The sequence below is a fragment of the Amblyraja radiata genome, chromosome 12 (genome assembly GCF_010909765.2).
Source record: "Amblyraja radiata isolate CabotCenter1 chromosome 12, sAmbRad1.1.pri, whole genome shotgun sequence".
Taxonomy (NCBI): domain Eukaryota; kingdom Metazoa; phylum Chordata; class Chondrichthyes; order Rajiformes; family Rajidae; genus Amblyraja; species Amblyraja radiata.
This window is the reverse complement of record NC_045967.1, coordinates 12017161-12035180: the sequence shown is the minus strand read 5'-3', so window position 1 is coordinate 12035180 and position 18020 is coordinate 12017161. Positions and strand designations below refer to the sequence as shown.

Sequence of the window (18020 nt, the reverse complement as noted above, 5' to 3'; positions counted from 1 at the left end):
GATATAACTCCAGGCTCTCCGCTATTGTTGATATGTTTCTGCCTGCTCAACTCAAATGAAATAGATGGCAATAAATGCCACCTCCATCAGCGGTATCCACTTCCTGTGAATGAGTAAATATCTCTTTTAATAAAAGCAGGCTTGATGGGCTGAAGACTCTGCTTGTGATGCTCTCAAAGCCATTTCCAAAGTGACAATGTTCTCCTCCTTTCTTCACTCTAGTGAGCACAGATTACAATGAGAGAAAACGCTACTGTGATACATTTGTAGTGATACTGTCCCGTAGCACAGAAACAGGGTGGCACGGCAGCACAGCCATAGAGTTGCTGCCTCACAGCGCCAGAGACCTGGATTCGGTCTTGACTACTGCTGCTGTCTGTGCGGAGTTTGTACGTTCTCCCCGTGACCAAAGATCCTATGGACCACTCCTTCTAAATGCAATGGGCTGACGTGTAGTACGCAACGGAGCGGAACGTGGGCCTTTTTTTCATCCATTTCAGTAACCCGACCCGACCCGCAGTGTAATCAACGTTGCAGGGGAACAGTTTGTGTTAATAAATTATAATTCTGAAAATGAGAAGATTTTTACCAAAGAACTTTTATTTTTACGAGGATGTTTCCGTAACCGGCTTCCGTCTCCGCACTAGTTATATTTGCTCCGCTACGGGATCTTTGGTGCGGAGACGGAAGCCGGTTACAGATCTGCCCATGACCGTACGACGTCTTTTTTGTCGAGTGATCTGACTTGCTTGCTATAGAATCTTTGCCTGTGACCGCGTGGGTTTCCTCCGGAAGCTCCGGTTTCCTCCCACACTCCAAAGACGTGCAGATTTGTAGATTGATTGGCTTCTGTAAAGTGTTTAGGATAGAACTTGTGTATGGGTGAACGCTGGTCGGCCCGGACTCGGTGAGTCGAAGGACCTGTTTCCACGCTGTATCTCTAAACTAAACATGCCCTCAGGTCCATTGCATCCATCGAATACCCAACTACTTTGGGCTTTTTATTTGCACTATTAATGGGTTTATTAATTTATTTCAGTATTTCTGTTTGTTATATATTATCTCTGTATATTGTTTTACAGGCCAGTTATGCTGCTGCAAGTAAGAGTTTCATTATACTGTTGTCAGTACATATGACCCCTTGACTCTTGACTGCATTTTCCATGGGATATTTTAAGTTGGACACTCCCAGTAAACCTGGTCTACCCAGTGCAGTGCTAGACAAGCTATACCTGCCAGTTAAGTGCATTGTCTATCTTTATTCTTTCCCCAGTCCCTACACTGTACCAATTCCTCCAACCATCCCTAATCTCCTGCCCTACCCCTCGATCTCCTGAACTCCGGTCTGTCACCCATAGAACCTCCAACCCGCACTGTTGATGTGTTCCCTCCCAATTTATTTCCCCCAGCCCAAACCAAAACTGTCCATCCCTAATTTTTCCCATCCCACCTGGTCCCATTTTCCTTCTCCTCAAAAATCTATTCATCCATCTGATGCATAATATTCAGAAATACTGAGTTTACCCTCATAAAAATATATTCATTAATTTACAAATACGTATCCTCCAAGAGAGGGACAAGGAACTGTAGATGCCGGTTTATTAAAAAAACAAGACACAATAGGCTGGAGTAACTCAGCAGGTCAGCCAGCATCTCTGGAGAACATGGATGGGTGAAGTTTCAGGTCAAGACCCTTCCTCAGTCAATGATTGCCACAGAAGGCTGTGGAGGCCAAGTCAGTGGATATTTTTAAGGCAGAGATAGATAGATTCTTGATTAGTACAGGTGTCAGAGGTTACGGGGGAGAAAGCAGGAGAATAGGGTCAGGAGGGAGAGATAGATCAGCCATGATTGAATGGTGGAGTCGAATGTGTCCACCCATCACCGATGGGTCGAATGGCCTAATTCTACTCCTATCACTTATGACCTTATGAACAACTTATGCAATGATTCCAGTTTTTATAACAGACGTGAAAAGCTTCAAATTCCGCAGCCCGAGTGTTGAATCACCCAGCGACCATGCTATAAACGCCGCTTGTAGTTCATGCTGGAAGTATGGCAATCACTAATAATGCAGTCTTGGCACAAGGCAAGTTTATTATGATAATGAAGCAAAAACTTGTCATACTATTTGTGCTCCAAGATGGTATTAAATTAAAAATAAAAGAAACACATTCAAGGCAGGAAAGAAAATACATATAACGAATAAAACATGAGATCACGAAAATATTTCAGCCAAAAAAAAAAAAAACATTATGAAATTCATAACATCTTGGTAGAATGCACATACAAAATGTACAGACCATCAACACGAGCTGACAGGTTACAAAGAAAGCAATTTCATATTGACAGCCATTCCATCAGTTTGCTCGCCGCGGTAACTTGCTGAAATCAAAATGGAACTGATGGTTAATGAAGATTCTTGAACTCGGGGATAAGTCACCTGTTCAACACAAGACTGCACTGTCTAAGTCATGTCGATAACACAACCTGTATTTTAACATTGTAATACATAGTATTACTAATTGAACAATGTAGTCTGCATTTTTTTATACCAAATAAAAATAAACAAATTTGCTAATATAAAAAACAATGATTTCGCCTATACTGTATTTTATTGACAAATGAACCAACCAAGTATAATTACTCCTTCCTGACATACAATATTTATTAGGAAAACATAATTTACAGAATATTTTGAAGAAATACATTAATTTATGTATTGCCACTTTAAAACTCAGTGTTGCAGTCAGTACACTGGGTACACCCAGCGATGTGTACTTGCTAGTAACTGGAAGGTTGCAGTCACCACACCTACACACATGCTCATTAATCTTCAGTCCACTGCCACGATGTGTAGATGGGCACTCACTATGTACAAGGGCCTGGAGGTCAGATAAATCACACCGACCAGGCAGGCTTTAGGAATGCTGCCCCAGAAAGTCATCGAGCGTTAAGTCATTAATCCAGTCGTCGTTACTGCTGCCGCCCTTCATGATGGATTCTATGAAGTCAGACTCGTTACGCGCTGCCGCCAAGGCATTGCCGTTGTTGTGTTGGAGAAAGTCAAAGGTGGACACGTCGGTGGCGGGGTTCATGCGGCTGTAGGAGGCCGGTGACTGGGCACTGGACACGTAGCTGGCGGCAGTGAGACCGGGCAGCGGGTGAGGCTGGCTCAGGCTGGTGATCCCCTGTGGCACGGCTTTCATGCTGGTCATGGCCGCTGACGGTAACCTCTGTTGACTGTGTCTGGGTGACGAGCCGCTCATGGAGACCATGCTTTGTCCAGCCTGCCCCGGGTTCAGCTGCTGCAGCGGCTTCATCTGCCCCCCCGGCGCTATCTGGTTTGGCGGTGCCATGCTCTGGTGAGGAAAGGGATGCACGGGCAGATTGGGCCGCATGGCTTGCTTGGGGAACAAGCCGTTATTCGAGAACTGCTGCATGCCACCGTCCATTTTGGCCTGATTCTGCATTCCTTGAATCCGCTGCTGCGCCCACATTTGAGGGGCCATGCTGGACGTGCCCAAGGGGGTTGATATTCCCTGGACGGGCATGCTGGCCCCTGCCTGGTTGATGGATTGCCTGACGTGCTGGGGAGGTACGGCTGGGTTTGGTACCGAGCCTGCGAACCCTGGCATTGCTGTCCTTTGCCGGATTATTGCCTGGCTTGGCACGGCCTGGCTGGCCGAGCGCATTCCCAGAGCGCTCTGGCTTGGCCTCAGAGGCATGTTGATGCCGGGTGGTGGGATGTAGACATTCTGTTGACTGCCGCCGTTATTCGGATACATCCCCATAGTCCGCTCGGCCTGGCTGGTGGTCACTGCCGCCACCCCAGGTCCAAGGTTGTTCTGGGGTATCACTTGTAAAAGGCCGGGGTTCAGCCGCATCCCGCAGTGGGCAGGTGGCGTTGGCAAAGACTGCACAGAGTTTGTCGACAAAGGTTGTACCACAGCTGAAAACAAATCATAAACAAATTAGTCTTGTTTGCGGACCAAAGCCCAGAAGTGGGGACATGCACATAAAGTAACTGAAAGATTAGGCGATTTAATGGAGGTACATTGGGGCAGCAATAAGAGCTGCTGATGTCTCTTTACATCAGGGACCTGGGCAGGAGAGTGCTGAAGGCCTTTGCAACCTGCTTTTAAGCTGATTCAGAGTCACAGTGGCTGCCTCACTTCTTCCCATGACTGCGTGGGTTTTTTTCCGGGTTGTAAAGATTGTAAATTGTCCCTAGTGTGTAGGATAGTGCTGGCGTACGAGATGACCACTGGTCGGCATGGACTTGGTGGGCCGAAGGGCCTGTTTCTGCGCTGTATCTCAAAACTAAACTAAACTAAAGAGTGTTTAAGAAGGAACTGCAGGTGCTGGAACATCGAAGGTAGACAAAAGTGCTGGAGAAACTCAGCGGGTGAGGCAGCATCTATGGAGCGAAGGAAATAGGCAAAGTTTCGGGTCGAAGCCCTTCTTCAGACTGATGTGAGGGTGGAGGGGGGGGGGGGGGAAGAAGATGTGGACAGTTTGCACCCCAGCGGGATGAACATTGACTTCTCTAATTTCAGGAAGTCCTTACTTTCTCCTCCCCTTCTCAGCTCTCCCTCAGCCCACTGGCTCCACCTCTTCCTTTCTTCTCCCCCCCCCCCCCCCCCCCCCCCCCCCCCAACCCTCACAAATGTCTGAAGAAGGTTTTGGCCCGAAACGTTGCCTATTTCCTTCGCTCCATAGATGCTGACTCACCCGCTGAGTTTCTCCAGCATTTTTGTCTACCTTAAACTAAAGAGTGTCTTTTTTTCACAAATAGCAACATTATGATGACCCGGCGGCGATATTTGCGGGGATCATAGGATAGATGAGCAGAACGATACCGTTTCACTGCTTAACCCCAGTCCAACATTCAACAAGATCGGGACTCGGAATAAGCAGGTCACCTTCAAACGTTCCCAGTTCACCTGACCTTGCTCCTGGCAAAGTGACACGGGATGGGAAAAATTGGAGTGGGTAGTTTGTGTGGGGGATGGAAAGCATGGATACAGATGGAGCGTTTCAACATTGGGGATCATAAGGTGACAAATCCAGGCGTGGAACTCGGGAGATTGAGGGGTAGGGGGTGAGATCACGGATAGTGGGTGGAATAGGGCAAAGAATACAGGTAGTGTCATGTGTAAATGTGTTAATCATGTATTGTCTTTCCGCTGACTGGTTAGCAGGCAGCAAAAGCTTTTCACTGTACTTCGGTACATGTGACAATAAACTAAACTATGTCGGAAGGCACTGCTGATGCTGGTTTATACCAAAGAGGTACCAAAGATAATGCTGCAGACACTCAGTGGGTCAGGCAGCATCTCTGGAGAAAAAGAATAGGTGACATGTAGGATCGGAAACCTGCTTCAAACTGAAAGTAGAGGCGGGGGGGTGGGGAGAAATAACTCACGAAAGAAACCTACCCAGTTACAGGGAGAACGTACAAACTCCACACAGACAGCACCCGAGGTCAGGATCGAACCGGCATCTCTGGCGCTGTGAGGGAGCAGCCCCACTGTGCTGCCCCACTCTGCTGGGACTTTGAGATGTTTTCTTCACATCACATTTTGTTGTCCTGATCCCACATTAAATCCAAGTTCTACAGAAGATGTAGTGGCTTCGGAGAAGGAGCAGCGGAGGCTGAGCAGAATGATGCCTGGATTAGGGGGATCTAGCTTCAAGGAGAGGCTGGATGGACTGGGATTGTTTTCTCAGGAACCCCAGAGGTTGAGGGGCGATCTGATAGGCACAGAAAATGATGATCGGCATTGATTGTGTGGGCAGTCAGAATCTGTTTTCCATGAAGAACATCTCAAACATTAGAGGGCATAACTTGAAGCTGAGAGGGGGGAAGATGTTGGGAATGTATTTTTTACACAGAGGGAGGGGTGGGTTCCAGGGGATGGTGGTGGAGTCTGAGATGTGTTTAAGAGGCGTTTATGAGGCTTTTGGAAAGGCGCATGGATATGCAAGGAATGGAGGGATACAGATCACGTGTGGATCACGTGTCTTGGCTTCATGGTTGGCACAGACATTGAAGGCCGAAGGGTCTGTTCCTGGAGTTCTGCAGCACCCTCTCTCGCTGCTGTTCCGAACCTTTTCATTCCTCTAGGTTCCCTCTCCCCTGACTCTCAGTCTGAAGAAGGGTCTCGACTAGAAACGCCACCTATGCCTTTTCGACAGAGAATCACTCGTTGCGTGTTACATGTGCTGTTGACGCCACACACGAGCGATTCACCTTTCACCCAATCCCCTTATGCACATCAGTTGCACGCTATATTTTGCCCGTCTTTGTGACCCCCTCCTGTCCAGTCCCCCTCCCCTCCCCCTCAATGTCCCTCCCCCTCAATGTCCCTCCCCTCCCCCTCAATGTCCCCTCCCCCTCAATGTCCCCCTCCCCTCCCCATCAACCTCCCCTCCCCTCCCGTCCAGTCCCCCTCCCCTCCCCCTCAATGTCCCTCCCCTCCCCCTCCCCACCCCCTCAATGTCCCCCTCCCCGTCAATGTCCCCCCCTTCCCCTCAATGTCCCTCCCCTCCCCATCAACCTCCCCTCCCCTCCCCCTCCCGTCCAGTCCCCCTCCCCCTCAATGTCCCTCCCCTCCCCCTCAATGTCCCCCTCCCCTCCCCTCAATGTCCCCCTCCCCTCCCCCTCCCGTCCAGTCCCCCTCCCCTCCCCCTCAATGTCCCTCCCCTCCCTCTCAATGTCCCTCCCCTCCCCCTCAATGTCCCCCCCCTCCCCCTCAATGTCCCTCCCCTCCCCCTCAATGTCCCTCCCCTCCCCCTCAATGTCCCTCCCCTCCCCCTCAATGTCCTCTCCCCTCCCCATCAACCTCCCCTCCCCATCTGGCCCCCTCTCCTTGTCTCTGTAACCCCCTCCCCCCGTCTCGTCCAGTCCCTATCCCCTCCCCCTCAATGTCCCTTGTCCCCCATCAGTCCCTTATTGTCCTATTTGGGAGTGAGAGTCGGCAATCCTAAAACCGAGGCACCCAGAGAAAACCCACGTGGTCACAGGAAGAATGTACAAACTCCATACAGACAGCACCCGTGTCTCTGGTGCCGTGGGGCCGCAACTCTACCGCTGCGCCACGGCCCAGCAACAACAGAGGTAAAGCACAAGCCCTCGTTAAACACCCCCCCTCTGTTCTGCCCCCGCTTTCATCTTACCTTGGAAATGATTTAATTGCGGAACTCCAAACACACTCCTCTGCTCCTTGTACTCAGGGGACACCCGGATCATGTGGCCATTGATTTGCTCATGTTGTCTTTGTTTTTCCTGGTGTGGGGGGAGGAGGAGAGAAGGGCGGTGGAATGTTACTTTAATTAATGCTTCAGTGACAGATAATACTCTGCAAAGTTCTGATCATGTAACGCTTCACTATTTAGACACATTCATTCATCACAATATGGATAAATCATTGGAACTTGATTTCCTCATACATCGATGAGGACAAGGACCAACCCGCTTGAAAATGCCCTCCGCTGACATAGACTCACAGAGTTATACACTTACACAGAGCAAGCACAACTTGCCCATGCCGAACAAGATTCCCCACCAGCCCACGTTTGGCCTATATCCCCCTTTCCTACACTTGTACCTGTCCAAATGTCTTTTTAATTCATTTATAGTACCTGCCTCAACTACCTCCTCTGGCAGCTCATTCCATACACAGATCACCCTCGTTGTGAAAATGTTGTCCCTCAGGTTCATATTAAATCTTTCATCTCTCACCTTAAACCTATGTCCTTTGGTTCATGATTCCACTACTCTGGGTAAAAGACTCTATGCATTCACCCTATCTATTCACCTCATGATTTTATTCACCTCTTATAAGATCGCCCCTCAGCCTCCTGCACTCCAAAGAATACCACCGTAGCCTGCTCAACCTCTCCCTGTTAGCTCAGGCCCTCGAGTCCTGGCATCATTTCTTGTAAATCTTCTCTGCACTCTTCCCAATTTAACAATCTCCTTCCAATAGCAGGGTGACCAAAACTGTACAAAATACACCAGTCTGAAGAAGGGTCCCGACCCGAGACGTCACCTATTCTTTCGCTCCATAGATGCTGCCTCACCCGCTGAGTTTCTCCAGCATTTTTGTCTACCTTCAATTTTTCCAGCATCTGCAGTTCTTTCTTAAACAAAATACTCCATGAAATAACACCGTTTTAGGTATTACAGACTTACAAGTTAAGGGCCTGTCCCACGAGCATGCGACTGCATGCGGCAAGCGCGACCTAACGTGGTCGCTTGAGCCGTACGGCCTCGCGGGGCCGGTCCCACTTCGATCGCCGGAGCCGTATGGAGTTGTGCGGAGCTGGTTCCGACATCGCGCGGGGCTCCGAAAAACTGACACTGTTCAAAAATTCCGCGCAGCAACGGCCTGCCGGCCCGCAGCCGCATTGGGGCCGTACGCACCGCCTCGACGGGTGTACGCAGCGTTTCGACGGCGTACGTAGCGTCTTGACGGCGTACGCCTAGCGCGAACTTCCCGCGGACTTCGCTCGAACTTCACGTCAACTCGTACGGGATCACTCGACCTCCGCGCGGCCCCCACTTCTGGTTTGGACGTGCTCGCCGCATGCAGTCGCATGCTGGTGGGACAGGCCCTTTAGTGACAATAAAAACTGCGATAGATCCACGATTGTTTGGGAATCCCAATGGTTGCACATTAGGTTGACTAGTTTCTGTTTCCTACACTCCTTTTAACTTCAGATTCAGATTCAGACTAGTTTTTTGTCATATACACCAGAGTACAATGAAACTCCTTGTTGGCATGAAGCTCATGCTGTAAACATTGTAACGATAGATACAACAATGCAAGAAAAGCAGCAGAATAGCGCAAAGCTTGTAGTTCAATGTGAAGCACAATATAAATCTAATGTGATAGAACAGAATGACTAAATGATGTAGAGCTAATAGTTAAGGGCCAGTCCCACTTGGCCGTCATTTACGTGACAGGCTGGTAGTGACTGACGCGCGACGGTCGGGCGCATCATCACGCGCCTTCAAATATTTGATCTGCTCTGCAAGTAGAATTAGTCAGCGTATTGACATAATTTGTGAAGTGAAACATTGATAACATTATTGTTTGCTGGAAAAATTAATTTACTTTAAAACTTTATAAATACTCCCAACAAACACAAATTTGTATTCCAATGTAGCAGTTTGAGGGTTTGGACCCAGCTTAAGAATTAGTTTGCCAACTTTTTTTTAATTGTGTTTGCAAAATTGTTGGTGGTTATTTAAAAAAAACCTGATTTGGTTACTAGTGTTCTTTTAGGATATAAAATCTGCAATCCTTACCTGGATGTTAACTTTTGAAACATCCTTAACGAAGGATGTTTCAAAAATACTTATTAAGGTGTAACTCTGAAGACATTACTCTGAAAGCATTGATGCTTACGGCGCAATTATTTTCTCTTTGTGGGCGGCGCGCGGCGGCGCATGGTTACGCACGGTGACGTAATCATGCGTCACCACGCTCTCCACGTAAAAGGTCAGGACGTCAGCGTGCGACCGCAGTACGTCCGCGTACGATACGCCACGCCGGCGGCGCGCGGAGATTTCTTGCAGCACGAAATCCTGGAGCGCCGCGCGATACCGCGCGCAACTCCACGCCTCTCCATGCGCCCGTCCCCCATGCGTCTCCACGCTAGCCGTGCGTCACAACGCGATGACCACATTTTTGGAGGTCGCGTAAATGGCGGGCAAATGACGGCCAAGTGAGACAGGCCCTTCAGTGAATGCGACAGTACCTCCGGGACGGGGTGGGAAAGAGGTCACGGCTCAGGTAGCAGTGAGGAAGAAGCTTTACGTACGTCTGGTGTCTAAGCTTTTGTTCTTCTGTGTCTTGGCCCAGAAGGTAAAACACAGTATAAAAGAATGGCCAGGGTTGCAGGCATCCCTGATGATATACTTCCAGCCTTCCCCATGCAAAGCACTGTGAAGATGGACTGGATGGAAGGAAGTGACAAGCCAGTGATGGGAGTGGAGAGACACACAAAATGCTGGAGTATCTCAGTGGGACAGGCAGCATCTCTGGAGAGAAGGAATGGGTGATGTTGCGGGTCTCAACCCGAAATGCCACCCTTTCCTTCTCTCCAGAGATGTTGCCTGTCCCACTGAGTTACTCCAGCATTTGTGTCTAACTTTGGTGTAAACTAGTATCTGCAGTTCCTACACCAGGCCGTGTTCACCACTCTCTGTAGGTGGGCAAGAGCAGAGTAGTTGCCACACCAGGCTGAGATACATCCCATCACATTACTTCTTGTAGGGCATTTGCAGAAGTTCGAGAGAATCCTTGTGGACAATTGGTTTAGTTTAGGGTTAAAGCGTAGAAACAGGCCCTTCGGCCCACCGAGCTCGTGCTGACCAGCGACACCCACACAGCAGCACTATCCTACACACTAGGGACAATTTACAATTATACCAAGCCAATTAGCCTACAAACCACGCCGTCTTTGGAGTGTGGGAGAAACCCGGAGCACCTGGAGAAAACCCACGTGGACACGGACAATGTTCAAACTCCGTACAGACAAGAGGAAAGGTTTTAATAGGAATCGGAGGGGTAACTTTTTCACACAAAGGGTGGTGGGTTTATGGAACAAGCTGCCAGAGGAGGTAGTTGAGGCAGGGACTATCCTAACATTTATGAAACAGTTAGACTGGTAGATGGATAGGACAGGTTTGGGAGGATATGGGCCAAACACAGGCAGGTGGGACTAGTGTAGCTGGGACATGTTGGCCGTTGTGGTCAAGTTGGGCCGAAGGGCCTGTTTCCACGCTGTATGACTCTAATTGTCCCGACCCAAAATATGGCCTATCCATGTCCTCCAGAGATGCTGTCTGACCCACTGAGTTACTCCAGCACTTTGCGTTTTACACCCTCAGTCGAAACCCACTGGGCTCTTGTTAGCAAACTTCCTCTTAACCTTACTGGGGCCTTTTATCCTGCACTTCTGTTCTACAATGTTTAATCCTCTGGAGCTCTGTTTCCCACACTCCCTTTAAACTCTCCAGGTTCACGGGAACATTTGTTATACTACAGTGCGACATTTTGAAAAGTTCATTGAAGTACACAGGGGTATTTATTTGAGTAATATCCAATAGCCCTGAAGATCTGCTTGTCCAAATATCGGGGGGCCAGATCCGGATTATCTGAATTTAACTGTACAAGAAATGTCGTCAGATGAATGAACGCAGTGTAAATATCCCTTTGTTCAGCATCCTTGGTCTGTACAGAAATTCCCCCTAATATGGCCTGTCCCACTTAGGCGACTCTTTAGGCGACTGCCAGGGACTAATTTGAATGGAATTCACCTACAACACCTGGCGACAACCTACGACAACACCTCCGTCAACCTACGACAGCAAAAATTGTCGCCACTGCCGCCGAAAATGTTTCAACATGTTGAAAATGTTGTGGCAGTTGCCGCAAAAATCGCCTAACTGGGACAGGCCCATTAGACAGCACCTACCCTACCAGCGAGAAGGATAAGAACAGCAAATGCGTGGAAACACCGTCTTCTGAAGAGGGACCCGACCCAAAACATTGTCTCCAGAGATGACACCTGACCTGCTGAGTTACTCCAGCATTCTGTGTCTTCTATTGAGTGGCACAGCATTGGGACGACAGACGGCACAATGGGCTAAGTGTTAGACTGGTAGATGGATAGGACGGGCTAAGTGTTCGGCTGGCGACCGGAAGGTGGCCGGTTCGAATCCCGCTTGGAGTGCATACTGTCGTTGTGTCCTTGGGCAAGACACTTCACCCACCTTTGCCTGTGTGTGAATGTGTGTGAATGTGTGTGAGTGATTGGTGGTGGTCGGAGGGGCCGTAGGCGCAGAATGGCAGCCACGCTTCCATCAGTCTGCCCCAGGGCAGCTGTGGCTACAGAAGTAGGTTACCACCACCGAGTGTGACTGAGGAGTGAATGAATAATGCGATGTAAAGCGCCTTGAGTATTAGAAAGGCGCTATATAAATCCCATCCATTATTATTATTATTACAGCGGGATAGTTGCTGACTTACAGCGCCAGAGACCCGGGTTCGATCCTGACCATGGGTGCTGTCTGTACAGAGTTTGTACGTTCTCCCTGTGACCACGTGGGTTTTCTCCGGGTGCTTTCATTTCCTCCCACACTCCAAAGACGTGCAGGTTTGTAGGTTAATTGCTTCCGGTAAAATTGTGAATTGTCCCTAGTGTGTAGGATGGTGCTAGTGTATGGGGGTGATCGCAGGTCAGCGTGGACCCAGTGGGCCGAAGGGCTCGTTTCCACGCTGTATCTCTAAACTAAACTGCAGGCATTGGGTAGAACCCTTCAATATGAAATGTCCCACAGGCTGCTCACAGCTGAAGAGGAGCTTTGGAATCATAGACTACTCCCACTCGCACCTTTAGCTGGGACTCCCTAGCAGAGCCAGTACCCTGCGGAGCTCTGCACCATCTTCCAGTCACCCAGCTCCAGCCTCCAGACGGACACTCCCAATTTTCTTCAGGAATTCGGGAAATAAAATGCTAACGAGAGTTGGATGTTACAAATCGCAGCTGTACGTTTTGGAAGTGTTTGAAAGCTTGTAGTACAAGGCTCTTCTGTTCGAAGCCTTTCATAGATGCCAAAATGAGCTTGTTTATATTCCAGTGTCTGTCGATGGCCAGGCTGAATTTCCTGAATCCTGTCCCAGAAACAACTTGACAAGATGGCTCTTGTTGGTTCACCTGCATTTCGCCTGTGACACACATAAAGCTCCTGTGCCTTAACAAACATGAGTTCATCCATGCAACCAACTGCAGTTCAAAGCAAGACATGAAGTGGGGGGGGAGGGAGGGCAATTAGCGCAAATCCGCTGCTATATCCTATGCACAGGCGTTTGATTTGTGTTAATGTTTTTATTTGCCGTTCCATGTGCAGCAGAACAGCCCACTATCCGGTCACACATCAATGAAATCCATGCGCTTAAATAAATAAAAACACATGACTTAATTGTTCACATCCTACCAGACTTAAGAGTCTCTGTTTTGTTCAGGGGCTTACTTCAATGATCAGCTACGGACTCCTCGATCCCTCCCCCCTCCCCCAACATAAAGCAATGACCAAGCCAATGAATAAGGCACGGAAACAGGCCCTTCGGCCCAACTCACCCATGCCGACCGAGATGCCCCGTCTAAACTAAACTCGTCCCGCCTGCCTCAATCTGGCTCAACAGGGCAAGTCAGCAACTGGGTACATCTTTAAATTCCACACATCCAATCATGGAGCATTTTAAACCCAAGTCAGGATCTTTCCCCTGTCATGCTGCATCAACCAGAGCACCCTGTCCTCAGAACTGTCAGGTACAGGGGCAAATTATAGAGTCATACAGCAGAGAAACAGGCCCTTCGGCCCAACTCACTCATGCCAACCAAGATGCCCCATCTAACCTAGTTCCATTTGTCCAAATGTGACCCATATCTCTCTAGACCTTTCCTATCCTTACACATATGCAGGTGTTTTTTCAAAGCTGTCGTAGTGCCTGCCTCAACTACCTCCTCTGGCAGCTCGTTTCATATACCCACCACCCTCTGAATGAACGAATTACCCCTCAGGACCGCGGACCCGCCCAAGGGGCTCATCAGTCGGCGGGACGCACCCAAGGGCTCGGCGAATAGCCGAACCAGGAGGGGGCCTCTGGAGACATCCGACGCAAGGAGCAAGGGCCGGTCGAACAGTCAACCGGGTCAATGCCACCAACGCCTTCAAGCTAAGCGCCCCTGGGACACAAAGACGGCTGGGCAAGGAGAGGGACGTCGGTTGGCGGGACCTGCTCCACTACATCGAGCAGCGCGGGTCACCCTGACTTGAGTAAATATGCAAACAGAATATCGCCGTGCAGTTGCATACGGAACAAATAAAACACCATTGAGTGCCGGCCCAGAGCCGTCTAAAACCCCTCACACGTTGCCCACAGATTTTGTGCACAGCTTGAACTAGCAGTACAAACTCAATCTGCATTTGATCCTTTTGCAATGCCTCAAGAACTCAGTTACGAACGAGCACATGGAAGAGATTTTGACTACAGTCAGGGATTACATGCATTAAGTGTAACTGTTTCTGTGAGATAAATGACAATTATTCAATTTTATTTTTCTCTTTCCACAGATGCTACCAGAGCAGCTGGGCGGTTCTAACACCAGTCTACTTGTGTGTGTCAAACCTCTTCTGTCTGTAATGTGTTTCTACCACAATAAGGTGAGTGAGGCGGAGCTGGGTTCATTCAGGAGTTATAATCTCAGCACTGTGTTCACTAAACTGCCATCTGAAGAGCTTGCCTCACCTGGTCAGCCATGAGTTGTTGCTGGAGGAGATTATGTTGCTTCTTCAGGAGTTGCTGCTTCAGGAAGGCGTGTGATGTGGCTTTGATGTAATTATTACTAGAGTTAGGATCCTGCAAGAAGGAGAGAGAGAGACAAAGGAATTAGAGAAAACTATACTTCTACGGAAACCTCCATTTATTTGTGAGGCTTTCAACTGTTTCATCTACAGTTGAGACACTAACATTCCCTGCAGCACAAACCTTCATGTGAGCTACATGCTGTGATGAATCTATAGCCGAAACCCCGAGTGAGCTGGTGGTTTAAACTGTGCACCAGAAATAGATTAACAAAGATTCTGGCTAGCAAGAATGGTTTTCTGATTAAATGCGTTGGAAGGAACTGCAGATGCTGGGTTACACCGAAGACAAACAAAATGCTGGAGTAGACAAAAGTGCTGGAGAAACTCAGCGGGTGCGATAGCATCTATGGAGCGAAGGAAATAGGCAACGTTTCGGCCCGAAACCCTTCTTCAGACTGATGTAGAGTGGGGGGGGGGGGGGGGGGGGGGGGGGGGGGGGTTGGGAAGAAGAAGGGAAGAGGAGGAGCCAGAGGGCTGAGGGAGAGCTGAGAAGGGGGGAGGAGACTATAAGGGCTACTGGAAATTGGAGAAGTCAATGTTCAGGCCACTGGGGTGTAAATTACCCAATATGAGGTGCTGCTCCTCCAATTTACGGTGGTCCTCACTCTGACCATGGAGGAGGCCCAGGACAGAAAGGTCGGATTCGGAATGGGAGGGGGAGTTGAAGTGCTGAGCCACCGGGAGATCAGGTTGGTTAGTGCGGACCGAGCGGAGGTGTTCGGCGAAACGATCGCTGGAGTAAGTCAGCGGGACAAGCAGCATCTCTGGAGAAAAGGAATGGGTGACGTTTCGGGTCGAGACCCTTCTTCACTAAATCATTCCATTTATTCATTTAAAGATTAAATGTCTATTTGACGGACAAATCTTATAGACCAGTTTGTCAATCATTTCCATGCACGTACTCAAATCCAGGATGGGGGTTTCTTCCGGGTGATCCGGTTTCCTTCCACATCCCAAAGACGAGCAGGTTTGTAGGTTAATTGGCCATCCCTAAATTGTCCCAGTGTGTAGGGAGTGGATGAGATCGCGTGTGATCTACGGTTGATAACTGTAGGCAGAGGGGCCAGTTTTCATGCTGCATGTATTAATCGACCCATCAAGACACAAGGAACTGCCTGACCCATGGATGACTCCAGGCACTGATGATGTTACGCTACTGAGTCCGATGAAAGGTGGCACCTCAACAATGCAGCACACCGCTGGTATCGTTCTGAGAGTGTGGGAGCTCAACCAGGTTTTGCACACATCCTGGACTTGGCGTTTGAACCCACTTCAATCAATCAATATGCTGCAAGAGCATTGGTTTCAATCAAGGACCAAATTTACCCCTCGGCATTCCCTCTTCACTCCTTTCCCATTAGGCAGAGAATACCAAAGCTTGAAAGCACTTAACACCGCACTCAGGAATAGCTTCCTCCCTGCTATTACCAGCCTACTGAACGGTCCTCTCATTATGAAGGGTATAGTCCCGATCTTCCAACCTACCACATTTCAGACAATGCACTTTTTGTTTTATCTATACATTCCCTCTGTAACTGTAATGCCATAATGCTCTTTACTCCGATGGCACAGTGGTGCAGTTACTAAAACCCAGGTTCGATCCTGCCTACGGGTGCTGTCTGTACCGAATTTGTACGTTCTCCCTGGGACCGCGTGCGTTGACTCCGATGCGGTGCTCTGATTTCCTCCCACATTCCAAAAACGTGCAAGTTTGTAGGTTAATTGTTCCTAGTGTGTAGGATAGAACTAGTGTAAGGGTGATCATTTGTCGGTGTGGACCCTGTGGGCTGAAGGGCCTGTTTCTGCGTTGTATCTCTAAACTAAACTAAACTCTGATACTTATCTATTTGCCGACCTATTGTATTTGTGTATAACTTCTTTACGCTTATGTATGGTATTATCTGATTAGACAGGACACAAAACATTATTTTTCACTGTATCTTAATGCATATGACAATCGTAAACCGATACTAGTTATTCTCAAGGGTAATGCTGTGATCAATCCAAGGGAGGAATATTGCTGATGTAGTCGGCATTAAATTAGATGAGCAGTTGTAGCCCTTAATTATTGAACAGTCTTTCCATTTGGGATAAAGCTCTATCCAAGAGGATGAATCAGCTGGAGTTCATTGGACACAATCTCCAAGGATTTGCACAATCGCAGTTGGAAACTGAATGGTGAATTCCTCTGGGATGCATCTAAAAGCCCCACGTGCAGAGTTGGTAAATTGCGATGCTCTGGTAATGGCTTGTTGCATGTCTAAGCTGCAGCACTGCACCAAAGCTAATTCTCCGAATCAGCAAACTCTGCTGTTTACAGTTCAGTTGAGCGTGATGCCTCCTGTTCTCGTGCTGTTCTGCTTCCTTGAGCAGAAATGATCAAATGCACATCGTTTCGTGCAAAGCCGCCCAGAAGTTGCAACGCTCATGCTGCTTGCGGTATCTCACGGAAGTGGCAGGGGCAATCTCGGAAATGCAACAGCGGGAATTCAGGCCTCGGGAAGGAACAACAGGAAATGGTCCAAGCCTGGTACAATGTGTGAAGGAATGGCTGTGATAAGATACAGGGACATTACAACTGCCAGCAATAACTGGACTTCTCAGCAAGGGCTCAGGAACAAACACTCTCAATGCTCTCTCCTGAACGGACACGTTGTCGCATATTTAAAATATTCTATACTTGGAATTTTTAAAAAACAGAATATTAGCTCCTAATTTTGAGGAAAGTTTGGTTGGTTTGGGGGGGAGTGGGGGTGGAGTGGGGTAGGGGGGGTTATAAAGTTAATTAGACGACCCGTGGACCCGTTGGGTCCCCATTGTGACGCCATTAAGTACACACGCAAATATGAGATCAAAATGGTGAACTTAAAATGACGCCTGGCACGGCAAACTTCCCCCAACTGCGCATGCACGGGTACCGGGACCGGCAACCCTCCCCAAACTGCGCATGCACGGATACCGGGACCGGCAAGTGTGAGCGCACAGCGCAGGCGCAACCTGCCGCATTGACACTTTTGCCATTCGCGGTAGAAGTTATAAAGGCAATTACTTTGTTAAATCGAACAAAACTTGATACCACACACCCCAGGCGAATGGTGAATAAGGCGGCCCTAAAATTGATGTGCTATCATGTACCGTTTTGGCTGTAACTCGGGAACATACATATATACATACAAGATGAGACTTTGAGTTTTTTGCTAGACTAAGTATAGATATTACAGAGGCCAATTAACCTACAAATTTGCACGTCTTTGGATGTGGGCAGGAAACTGGAGCTGCCTGAGGGAAATCCACGCAGTTACAGAGAGAACGTGCAAACTCCACACGAACAGCACACAAACGTGGGTCTATGGCCCTGTGAGGCAGCAACTCTACCAGCTGCGCCTCTGTGCGCCACCCTAGAATGGGACTAAAGATGGAAATTAGCTACTGGCTGCAATCTTGCGTATTACATGTAAATGTTTATTAATATGCACTGTCCCTAAATAAATAAATTACAATTACAATTGAAAGGATGTCTCCATGAACTGCTTACATCATTAGATGCCAAATATAATATATCAGTTTAACA

At 48.6% G+C, this 18020-nt stretch overlaps 1 protein-coding gene across 1 annotated transcript in view; it reads right to left on the bottom strand.

The window, feature by feature from the left end:
- Nucleotides 1-2074: 2074 nt before the first annotated feature.
- The window catches only part of LOC116978942 (mastermind-like protein 2), a 139438-nt gene continuing 123492 nt past the window's right edge, over nucleotides 2075-18020 (bottom strand). The window contains exons 3-5 of the mRNA XM_033030245.1: nucleotides 14331-14441; nucleotides 7183-7291; nucleotides 2075-3952 (exon numbers count right to left, since the gene is read on the bottom strand). Of these exons, the coding sequence (XP_032886136.1) occupies nucleotides 2922-3952; nucleotides 7183-7291; nucleotides 14331-14441 (1251 nt within the window). The 3' untranslated portion in view covers nucleotides 2075-2921. The remainder of the gene's footprint in view (nucleotides 3953-7182; nucleotides 7292-14330; nucleotides 14442-18020) is intronic.